At 37.2% G+C, this 12,438-nt stretch overlaps 1 protein-coding gene across 1 annotated transcript in view; it reads left to right on the forward strand.

Moving 5' to 3' along the window:
- The window catches only part of LOC132205127 (uncharacterized), a 50,936-nt gene that overhangs the window by 6,388 nt on the left and 32,110 nt on the right, over positions 1–12,438 (forward strand). The window contains exon 2 of the mRNA XM_059634007.1: positions 96–799. Coding sequence (XP_059489990.1) covers positions 100–799 — 700 coding nt within the window. The 5' untranslated portion in view covers positions 96–99. The remainder of the gene's footprint in view (positions 1–95; positions 800–12,438) is intronic.

Genomic DNA, 12,438 nt, shown 5'->3' on the forward strand with positions numbered 1-12,438 from the left:
TTGTAAGTTTACTATACACCATTGGTATTATGAATTTGTTACTATGTTGCTGATTAAAAAAAAAACTTATTTTGGCTTCTTTGATCTGTTTTCAGATAAATGTTCATGATGACGTTAGCCGGATTGGTGTTGCTGGCGGCCGCCCTGGCCGTGGCATCGCCGCCCTGTCCGAAGGGTCACGGCTTTTGGGACATGAGTGGGCAAAAGTGCACCCAGTGCACCGTGTGCGCGCACAACGAAGTGGTGCTGCTGCCGTGCCAGCCTTACAAAGACACAATGTGCGGGCCCATTTCGGCGCTCAACATCAACTGGCCGTGGCAACGGCCGTCCGGCGGCCACAGCAGCAGGGCGACCACCACCACCTCCACCTTCGCTCCCTCGACTCGATATTTCTTCACGAAGAAAATGCGCCCCCTGGCCCGAAAGGTGACCATGACGAAAACCACCCCGACCATGACCTCTTCGAGCACCTCCACCACCCCTATCCCGGAGGTCACGACAGAAACGGCGACGACTGAGACGGAGGTGGTCAAAGAGGTGGAACAAGTGACCACGTCTCCCATGTTATCCTCGAGCACCGAGGCCAGTAGCTTCAGTTGGACGGAGAGTTCCTCGGAGGCGACGACCAAGGTGTCCGCGCAACCCTTCCTGGCCACCGAAACGTCCGTCGAGTGGGACTGGCAGGCCCTGGCGCTCGCCGTCACCATTGCCACGTTTGTGGTGCTGCTCGTGGTCTTTGCCGTGTACGCGGCCGTACACGCGAGAAGAGCCACCGCACGTAGGAGGCGACTGCAGAAAGGTAGGCAGCACACAGTGCTTTCCATCCCTTGCATCAGACCGCTCTTCCTTTGGTTCCTTTTCGACTACGATTTATTTTTAGAAACTTAAATTATCAGTAACTAATTTCCAATAATATTGTTAAAATTTTTACTTTAGAATAAAATATAGCAATTAATCTTATTTTTTCTTCATCATTTTATTTCCTTTCAATTAAAAAAAAAAATAGCATAAGAATTCCTTTGAGTAAACACTTCATTCAAAATTAGTTCGTTTTAGAAATCTTGTTTCTCTCACTTTAATTTATCTCGGGAGGGATTTAACAGTCAAATATGTTTGTTTTCTTTATTTAAATCAAGTTCTTAATGTAATTTAGCTTGGCCATTTTTCCAAATGAAATAAAATTAAGCGAATTTGGACTATGGAAATCAGCTGGAAGTATATATTATTTTATTATTGATAAAAAAAAACAAACAAGGTACAGGGCATCAAGCTTGAAAATAATTTGAACAATTTATTTTCATAATTCCAAACCCATTACAGAGTTTCCGTTGGTAATCCGTTCGTAAAAACTGGATTTCCTTCCGTTTCCCATTAACAGCTTAATAAAAGTGCGGACGAAGGCCTTTCAAACAATCCTCTTCGAACTTTAACGACTGGGCTGCTGGAAGATTTCATTATAAAAAAAAAGGCGCGCCCAAAGATGTGGGTGGTATTTTTCGTTTTTTTTTTATGCCCGTGTGACTTTGGATTTGTTTCGAATAAAAAAGGAAAGGCACCTGAACCACGTCTCTTGACGCCGAGCCACGTGGAATGCATCTCGTTTCCGTGCTGGTGTAAAGAGCGACGACACGTTTGTAGTCATTAATAACCATGGGGTTGGGACCCGAGATGTTGGCGGCGTTGACAGTGACAGATCTTCACGCCCCCGTTACTAATAGTTTTTGCGTGTAAGTAAGTGGATGGGAAAGGAAAAGGAATGACTCGAATTATTTTCCGCGGTCTATTTCCGATTCCAAATGAAAAAAAAAAAAATAGTACGCAGACAGAGACGCATTTGGAAGAAATTAAAAGGAGAAGTACTTAAAAAGTTGGCATTTGTTAATGTGAAGGTGTGAGAAGATGTTTCAATTGCTAACAGAAACGCAATTCAAAATTCAAACAGGGAGGAAATTAGGATTTTAAAGATTTTTCTGAAAAAGGGGAAAATGAAAATTAGAATATTGATTATGAGCAGATTAGGACATCAAATATTTTTAATTTTGTTTTGCTAGATTGATTGGGATATTTTGGGATTATTTGAAGTTGATCAAGTGAAATTTTTATTATAAATAAAATTTTAATTTTTTCATTTTACAAAGAAAAAAGGAGAAAAATACTTAAATTCCAAAGTAAAAATTATATAAAAAGGTTTTAATTAATCTGGCTGATCTTAATACTTTTTATTATAAAATGTTGTATATATTATTGTGGCTTTTTTATTCAATTTTGTAATCAAAATTTTTTGATGCTCTCAAATTGAATTAGATTAATATTAATATTTATTGACAAGGAAATCCATTAAAGGATTCGTTAAGCGCGCTGATTCCTAATAGAGAATTTCATTCACAACTTCCATTCCAAACGTATGCAAAGGAAGTCGACTAATCGGAAGTTCGTCCTCCAAACCAATTTAAACTAACGCAACGTACACTTGTGAGCTATAATATTCCGTCTAACAGTTAGAAACGTCGCGTCGGACAAAATTAAAAGTGGCACGAGTGGCATATCAAAAAGCAGCAGCGAGTGGCGAAAAGGCCTACGCGACCGGTGGCGCATCTCACACCCATCAACAGGCAGCCGTACAATCCATCAATTTGGCGAATTCGGATAGACAAAGGGTCATAGAAGCGCAGTGTGTGCGAGAGCCATGTGCTGCGTGAGGCGGATATATACGCAGAAATTGGAGGCGACGGCGCGAGCCACCCATTCAATATAACAGGAGGCACAACCCGCGCCTCGGCTGCGCACACAAACCAATAATATCAAACGGACCCCAGTCTTTCTTTGTTTTCTCTCTCATTTGGTCGCATGTCACGCCGAATCCGAACTTCCTGCTGCCGGCTCTCTCTCTCTCTCTCTCCCTGCGCTTATACCTGCGAGCGGATCGAACACGCACTTCTTATATTATTTTTTTCCCAACCACCGCGACCACAGGCTAATTTCACCGACTATAACAAATGCGCAAAGTCCTCTTCTCGCGCCTCTCTAAATCTCTAATGAACCCCCTTGCACGAGCCACAGACCGTTTATTTTCGCGCGATGACGCCACTGGTGGTGCTCATTGTCAGACATGCTGCTGCTGTTGATGGAAACGTTGATTTTGGCACGTCCCCACCCCCGCTGCCAATAATTATGTCACGAGCAAAGTCACGGCCAAATTTGCCCTTGGTCATGTTTGGATTAAACAAAATCATTTAAATACATTAAGGCTACTATTTTATGTCTATGGTGATAAAGCTTAAAAGTAAAGAAAAATAATAATAAATAAACGTTTATAATTTTTGTAAAAACATTATTTATTAAATATTTATGTAATATATTTATTTAATTTTTTTATTCTTTATTTTATTTATAAATAAATAGTGAATTTTTATGATTTTATTAAAATGTCCTATTATTATAAACAATTTTACTATTTTCATTACTTTGCGTATTTTTTGTTAAAGTAATTTGCCAATGCTGCATTTTTGAGTAATTAAGAACGCCACTTATGGAATTTGAATTTGTATCCTGTCACTGCGTGTGCATTAAATAAAATTAAACTATCAATTTTCATTAATTAAACTATATATGGCTCTTTAAAAAATAAATGCGTATATATAGGCTAATCTAAGCTTTGCAAAATGCTGTAAAGAATATAAAAAATATAATTTTTAAATCAAAATTTAATGAATAATAATTGATGAATATTGAAAATCCTGAATTAATTAAATTTCCACAACAAAACTTAAGTGCAGTTTTTGAAAAATTCTAATTGTAAGAAATATTTATGGATTGCATGATTCCATAATATAGTTTTATTTCAGGAAATTGAGAAACACTCCTTTGCATTGGGTCGATTGGCTGTAATTTCAAATTTTTTTAATCTATTAAAAGAAGGTTTTTATTGCGAGAATTTGAGAGCACATTAAAATACATTGATTTTCCAAATCAGGACGTCTTCTGGCAACCGTACACGCAGTTTGCATTATGTTAATCACCGATGCGCTTCTGCGGAGGAGGTGTGTGTGTGTGCATGATTGACACCACGTACGCACCTGCACATAACATTATCATACTCTCTTTTATTGCTTCCATTCTGAACGATTTACTTAGCACAAAACGCTGTATGAGGAAGTGGAAGTGCTTTTACGCGCACATGCATTGATTCGGAACGACGAGTGAAAAACGGTCAATTTTTGGCACGTTGAGTTTTATTATAGTATTTATTTGCAACGGGATGCTGCACGTTTGGATTGGGAATTGCACAATTTACGTGGCATTGGCGTCGCACGCACCGGCTCATAAATTTCACTCGCTGTGACGGTTATTGCGTGCATTTATTCTCCTCAAGTGCTGGACTTCATGGAAGTCTGAAAATATAATGTGTTGGCGCTCAGGAAATGAATTAAATTGCACAATGTCAATACAAATGCAAACAGTTTTCAACATTGAGAAACACCTTCTTTGATGCATAATTCAGTGCCTTTTAGCCCTGCGCTTGTTGCATTTCCCATCACGCGTGGAGAGGAGTTTGTGTTTCTTCGGGGGAGCAAAAAAAGTGAACATCAAAGTCAGAATGATCGAATGTTGTCTGTGCTAATGACTATGCTCTTTTGAAAAACACAAAGTGGAGAGCAACCAGAAGCATCATTTGCCGAGAGGAGATTAAGAGGATTTGAATGTAGTAAGCTAGTCGCTTCTAGAAGCGTGTGTTGAGAGACTATTAATTAGGGAGATGTTTCCGTTTGGAAAGGGCGGAACTGTTCTGTGGGTTTGAAGGGCCTCCCATGGCATGAATTAAAAATTTGCCAAAAACAAAAAACGATTTATAAGATTTAGAGAAAAGTTGTGGAATTGGTTAAAAGTTTTTTTTCTGTAATAAAATTTAATCACCTTTATTTTTAAGATTTTTTGCTTAAACATGAATTTGCCCCTGGAATTTTACTTGGAGCTTCAAAAGGAATAATAATTGTTCTTAGATTTTACATGAAATATATTGCAAAAAAATTCACCTCTGAAAATAATTGAGCAGCATCTATAGCCGTGTTTAAAATCACACGTTTTTTGCAGTACATAAGTATTACTGTTGTTTGAACTGATTGAGGATAATCATACTTCATACCATCAATAATGTGCAAAATTGTTTCAATATAACAAGGTTAGAAGATTGGCAGAGCCTGCAGGCGTTGTCGGCACTTTATCGAGAGTAATTTTCATGACACGCAGAATTGAGCCATTACAATATATTACATGCGCCCTGGCACAAAAAGTGCCAAAATTTCAAGGACAACCAAATTACACACGCTAAACTCAGTCTAATTGCAGCTAATTTGATAAACAAGTCTGGGGCTAGACCAATAACTCATTATTCAGCACCTCACGTCAAATGTAATGAGCCTTAATTTGCAGACGTCACCGTTAAAAAAATCAACTTGTTTCCATATGCAAATTGCCTCTTTTTGCACTGGACGCATTAAACACCCAGCCTGAGACGATAATGAAATTATTACACGTCTCCTTATCGACATTGATTCGGCGATTGCGAATCAAAGGGACCGGACGTGCTCGAGAGAGAGCAAAAGGCGAGGCATTGAATTCGCATGAGGACCGACGCCTGCAATTATGTCGTTTATTATTGCACAACGAGAGTCCAAAGAATGAACTGGGCGTTGTGAAAAGTGCACCGTCACTCTCAAGAGAAGAAGTTTCGTTGTTATGAGAAAAGAAGAAAAAAAACAGATCGAATGTATGCAAATGAGGGACCCAGTGCGTGGCTGAACGTATACATTATTTTGGCATTGGACTCGCTCATTTAACGACAATTGAGAGGCCACTTGATTAAGCCAATCATAATTTGCGTCTCGAAAGAGAGACGTACTGGATCCAACGTCTCTCAAATCCGCTCATTTGCATACCAGAGTGTTATTTGCTTGTTGCAACCGGAATGGAAAATTGTGCAACGATCGGACACTGCGCCAAGTGAAATAATGAACGAGATCACTTGAGTGCATCTCGAGTGAGAGATTAATTTCGTAGTAAATTTATGCGCCAGACGGTCGTTTTAATTGAACTTGCACATGGAGCCAAGATGCTAAAAATATCTCTCGGGAAAGTAAGAGCAGGAAAGTGCACTTCTGCATTCATAATTGTTACTCATTAAGGCAGAATTAGTCTGAGAAAATATGAAACTGCTCAAGGTTTCTCTTTGAAGTGTTGCCAGATGCAAAACTAAATGGATTAAAAATGCAAAGTGATGCAAAGTATATTAATAACATTTCATAAACAAAGTCTTTCACCATTACATTTAGATACAAATCAAAATGTGTAACTTTTGTTTGTCATTTTGATACTTTTTACTTAATAATTAAAATTGAGTCACATGATGTGACACTATAAAATAATTAATAGTATAAAAACCTATAAATTGAATTTAAATATATTAAACTTTTTTAAGTAATTTGATATTCTGTTGAAATAAACCTAATTTTTATGCCTTTCCTGAATCCCCGTTGAATCGACTGAAAATAATAATAAAGAATTTCCAGACTGTCCAGCATCTCATTTGCATTAATTCTAGCTGTTTAGTTTCATTTATAAATTTCCAGTGGTTGCACATGAACTAAATTTTACATTTAAATTTAAAATATAATTTCACTCTGATGTACTATTTATATAAATATTGGGCTGAAATGATTTGACGCTTTTTCAAAAACACTTTTATCATTATTTATACTGTCCCGTTACGCTATTAAAAACGATGCTCTGCTGTCGGCACGAAACGGTGAAATTGGCGCATGATTTTGATATATAAATTTATTCATAAAAAAATTGTGTGTTGTAAGCTCGTATTTCCTTAAGTTGCGTGAGAGCTGCAGAAAATAAAAAGAAAAATGCACGCAAGCTCGAGACAGAATTTCGCCCTTGGTATCAAATTAATGATTTAAAGTGTAATAAGCTGGACCGCCGACAAAGCATGGCCTGACCCTCTCTTTTTTATAAGTACTCCCAACAATAACCTGTTGGTCGGGCACGTTCCTTTCTTAAATGCAAATAATAATAATAGAAATTAAAAGGGAGATAATCCTCAGACGCGGCCACCGACAATGTTATCGAATTTCGCGTGTGTTATACTAATTAACGATCGGCGCCGACTGAAGTTCGCCGCGGTCTCTCTGGCATTATATTTTATCATCGGAAGGTTCGTCTCTTTCGTAATTAAATTATTCCAATCACACGCAGCAAGTCTCGCGAGTTGGAACTCCGGCAGAGGCCACACTGGCCATTAACACAATCACACTCCCCTAGCTGCAGGACGCATAAATTTTATCATTCCGAGCAAACAGATGCGCAGTCCTAGGCAAATAAAAATCACACCTGCAATTTGTTGTGAATTAAAAATCCCTCTAAATGAGGAAGTTTTGACACGTGCCTAATCGGCGTCGCGTGCACTGGTGTTTGGAATTTGCAGATTTCCTTCCGTTGGCGGAGCGAATCGAGAATGACAAAAACTTCTGCGCAGTACCTGCGGCCTATGGATTTTGACTTCCTCGATCGAGCCACCTAAAGGAGCGTTGCCAAAACAAACAAATATTTCGTGCAGGAAACCGGAAAGTGTGTACACAAAAGAAAGGTGTGTGTGCATAGGAGAGAGAGAGAGAGAGAGAGAGAGAGAGAGAGAGAGAGAGAGAGAGAGAGAGAGAGAGAGAGAGAGAGAGAGAGAGAGAAGGACACAATCGGTTCATTATGTAACTTCTCTAGAATCGAGCTGAGGATAATCAGATGATAAAAAATTGTTTACATTCTGAGAAGGGAAAATTTGATATTTATCCACGGTTTTGTATGGAAAACCTTGAAAATATTTCACAGGTAAATAAAGTGTAGTAAAATAAAAATGTGATAAGTTGAAATATAAAAAGGGGTTAAAAATTAAAGATCTCAAAATACATCCAAACATATTGATATGTACAAATATTTCTAAGAATGTAATTTTTTGGGAGGTAGTTAAGGAATTATATCTAGTTTGGTAGACAACAACTTATTCAAATTTAATTAAATTTATCAATTAGGAATTATGTTTTTTATTTTTAAATTGCTCTGTTGGAAATAAAATATTAAAAAAAAAAAATACAAATTTCTCTAATAAATTGAAACAAATTTAATTATCTGAAGTCTTGAAATACTAAGAAAAAATTAAAAAAAAATGGAATATAAAGCAACAATTCACAATGTAGCTTAATTTTTCAAATTTAATTATATTATTTTTTAGTTGTTCGAAGGGAAATTTAATTACAGGTGATAAAATTTTAATGGTCAATGTTTTTCCTTTGAAATAAAAGGTCATTAGTCTTTTATAAAACGCAAACGTTAGCCGAGTTCAAGAAACGTATAAATTCTCCAGAGATAACCCACAAAAAATGTCACAACTCAAATTAGCGCGATTTCTTAAAGCATCCAGTGAAAATTCCCGCACAAAATTGCCGCATTCTTAAGATCATTCATTCAACTATATACCTTTGCCAAACGACGTGTGAAACCTCCTTTCCTCTTTCTAAATTTTCGTTGCTGTCCAAAGTAAAAAAATTATATAAAATAAAATATATTTTAATGTTGGCTCAATTCCACCCGCCGTTTTTCTCGCGTCTTTTCGACTCATCAGAATTCATGGGAGATCGAATTGCATTCATTCAAATTCCTCAAGCCCGCGCGCTAAAGAAAGCAGCCTGATTAATAAATTTGCTGGCGAACCCATTGTTCTTTCGGGAGCAAAGGAAATGGGTTCGAGGTTCACCAGCAGCCACGGTGGCGGTCCTTTTCTTTATTGTTTTCGCACTGGCTGGCTGGAGTCGCGCCAAGGCACCCAAACCGCGGCACGTACCATTCAAGAGAGATCGATTGATTGATTTGCGAGAGACTGCCTCGCCGGCAAATGAATGACCCGCGACAGGACACACCGATTGCCGTCCGTCCGCTCATTACTCATTGCGACAATTGCCTCTCATCGACATACATACAAGTTCTCGCGGCGACTGCCAAAATATTTTCACTGCTAGCACATCACAGTTGGCCACAGGAGAAGAAAAAGAATTGAAAAAGTGTTTTGCTTCCATAAATAAAACATAAGATTTACATTTTGCTCCTTTTTTAAATTAAGATAGATTTTTGTTTCATTATTACAGGAAAATGCAGTGGCAAAATTCCATCTAGATTTTAAAATAAATTATTTTACATTATGCAAAAGTCTCCGTGGGCCATTTTTAAAAAGAAATGGGGGTTGGAAAGCAAGAAAATAAATAGTTTTGCTAAAAGAGACTTCAGTCTTAATTTTTAGAAGAATTAAATTGAAGTACAAATTTAAATTTAAAACGCAGTTTTTAAAGAATTTATACAAATAATTGCCACGAGAAAAAATTCTCCAGGCAAAATTTTTCTTTCATATTTCCATAAAGAATAAAAATAATTCTGATAAAAATCTATTGTTTCCTGTTTTTACCTCCAGGCAACGCTGTTAAAAAGCAATAAACTTCAATAAAATCCTCCAGAATAGGGAAAATGGAACCAGCTTATAGGGGTCTAGCCTCAAGAATTTTTCGCAACGTTTTTTTCCGCTTTCCACGCAATAAATCTCTGGCACCAGGTGTTGTATCTAATTTTAAGATCTGATCAAATCAAATCTGATATATAAATTCCAGAAAAAGCACATTTAATTTTATTAGTATGGCTACATCCCGCATTAAATTATGCCTTAGAAACGGCCGCCTAAATGAGTTCGCCAACACCTTTGATTATATATTTATTTATCTTGTTTTCCTCGCCCAGCAGTAGGTCGCAATAACGCGAACCTCATTAATTTCGGTCGATACAAAGGCGAGAATTGGTCGATTTTATCTGAGCAGGCGAATAGAGACGCAGCCACACAAGATTTATTGGCATCCATAAAATGTAAACCGAAATTCCACCTTTGGCCTTTTTTGTAAGAATTCGTCCACGAATATTTTCACTTTCGTGAGAGAACTCTCTGTGAAATTAAAAAAAATCCATATGCACACCAACTCCGGCATGACGCAAAAATCTCTGTAGGCTGACAGATATGATAATTTTTTATTACGCACACATCGAGTGACGACGACGACGACAGGAGTCAGTCACTGAGTCAATGCCCCCGGCGTGCGAATTCTTGTGTGTTAAAATTGTGCGTGCACATCTTCCCTGTGGGCCTTTGGCGTCAGTTAAACTTTGTTAGCAAGTCTGATGCTGGACCAAAGAAAAACGTTGGAGTGCTTTGATTAAAAGGTCGCTGCTTCTTCTCCAAAAGTAGTAATTGCTCTGCGAGAACCAGTTTTGCACGCGGATAAACCCGAAAGCATCAATTTTCATGCAAGCCAAAATTTAGCCATGTGATCTTTCGCACTCGGCGACCTTCAAAAGCAGAATCCATTTGCACGTTTCAACGCGAAAATTAGCTGAAATTTGCTCAAATTTATTGACCATTGCTGCACCTTTGGCACAAAGGGGCTCCTAACGAGCCAAATAAAAAAGTCGATGGATTTTACATTTCAATATTGTTGGTGTAATTTAACCGGAGAAGATATGTTTTCTAATGGGAGCAAATTTATATTTCGTCACTTCCAAATGGTCGTTCTGACCTTGGCTACCGTGTTCCTTTAACTATCTATTCGACAAATCAAAAACAAACGATGTTTTGGTCTCCTAAACGTGTGTAATTTATTAGAAAAAGATCAACGGAAGCCATAAAAGGAGGTGTAAGTCTGTCTCTAGATTAAAATCAATGATCAATTTGTAATAAAAAACTTGCCAGAGTTAATTGTTTCCCATTTTTAAATATAATTAAATAAATAAAAATTATATATTTTTTTTAGAAAGAATTAACTGGAGCTAACTATTCCGGCACATAAACTACTTTTAGAAACTGTTGTTTGAGACTGGCGATCAAGACTTAAAAGCCATATGCAAGCACTCCAGTTTTACGATCAAGGAAAATGCATAATTGTGATAATAAAAAAAAATTATGAACCTCACTAATCTTAAAATATTCTCAAGCGTATTCAAATTACATGAGACAAAATGACAAAATACTAACATAAACTAAAGGATTCGCTTCGTCGTCCACAACATCTTATTGAAAGTTGAGTTTTTGTGCAACCCGCAATTATTTTTAACGACTTAAGAAACTTAAGAAGACTTCAGTAAATAACTGAATTAACAGAGAATAAAGCTTTCATATAATTCTCATAATAGGAATAATAATAATAATAGGAATAAAATAATTAATATTATAAATTTTTTGTCTGAAAAAAAGAATAAATTACGTTTCAATCTTGTATTTCCCTATTTTTTTGCATGCAGTTTCCAAAGAGGAAGTGATGAGTGAAAGCTGTTAAGAAATTCGATTCCTATGATTTCTACTGGATATATTTAGTTTTTTCAATAACAAAACAACTGCAAGTACCACATCAAATGTAGGTCGTTTATTTAATGGAGCTTAAAATTTTTATACATCGCATGCAACTATATTCGGAATGAAACCTGCAAAAATTCACCGCCGTCCAAATCCTCTTTCATGTTGTATGGTACGTTACTAACGAATTACGACGAAAAAATAAACACGTGTGAAAAAGCTCATTTTTGCGGTTTCGTTCGATGACTGATTAATAAAGTCTGTGAACGAAGAGGAACCGCAAAGGGTCGAAAACCTCCTCGGGTCGACAAAGGACAGAGCTAGGTGTGCTGTGTGTGTTTAATGTAACGAGTTTGTTTGTTTTCTTCGTGTCGGAATGCCTGCGTTACGTGAGACACTTACCAACAGGCCCAATATATAATGCAGAGGCGCCGAGAACACGAGCATTAGTTTTCTTCTTCATTCATTCATTGAGGCGGAGGAAAAGTGTCGCTCTCAAGACCATTGAGAAACCTAGCTTTATAAATATGCAGTAGTGCGCTGCTAGTTCGCAGTTATTTTTGGGCGCGAGCGAAATTTCAAATTAAAAGCGCACTTAATTCGTCTTGCTGTTTGGATGTCGAGGGTGTCCGACAATCCGGTGTCGTTGACTCTGCGCTGAATTTTAAATTCGGCGAGAGTGCGGTCGCGCCGCGCGCGGATGTGTAATTGATGGCATAAGAGGGTCAGAAAGGGTACGCACATGTTGATTTAGCTCTTTGTCGTGGAATTTTACGACCTGGGACGCCGTTTTTTGCTCTTTATTAAGTTTTTCTGTGTGGATAAAGAATATTAATATATTTATTGGGCCATAAAAATATTATCTCACAAAATTAATGTGACTGGAAAGATTAACATTTCAGTCAAAAATTTTACTCAAAGAAAAATAATTTTATTGCTTCATTTTGAGAAAAGTATTTTATTTTTTAATGTCTTATATTGGAATTTTCAAAGCTTCGAGA

The sequence above is a fragment of the Neocloeon triangulifer genome, unplaced genomic scaffold (genome assembly GCF_031216515.1).
Source record: "Neocloeon triangulifer isolate White Clay Creek 2 clone unplaced genomic scaffold, ASM3121651v1 ptg000002l, whole genome shotgun sequence".
NCBI lineage: Eukaryota > Metazoa > Arthropoda > Insecta > Ephemeroptera > Baetidae > Neocloeon > Neocloeon triangulifer.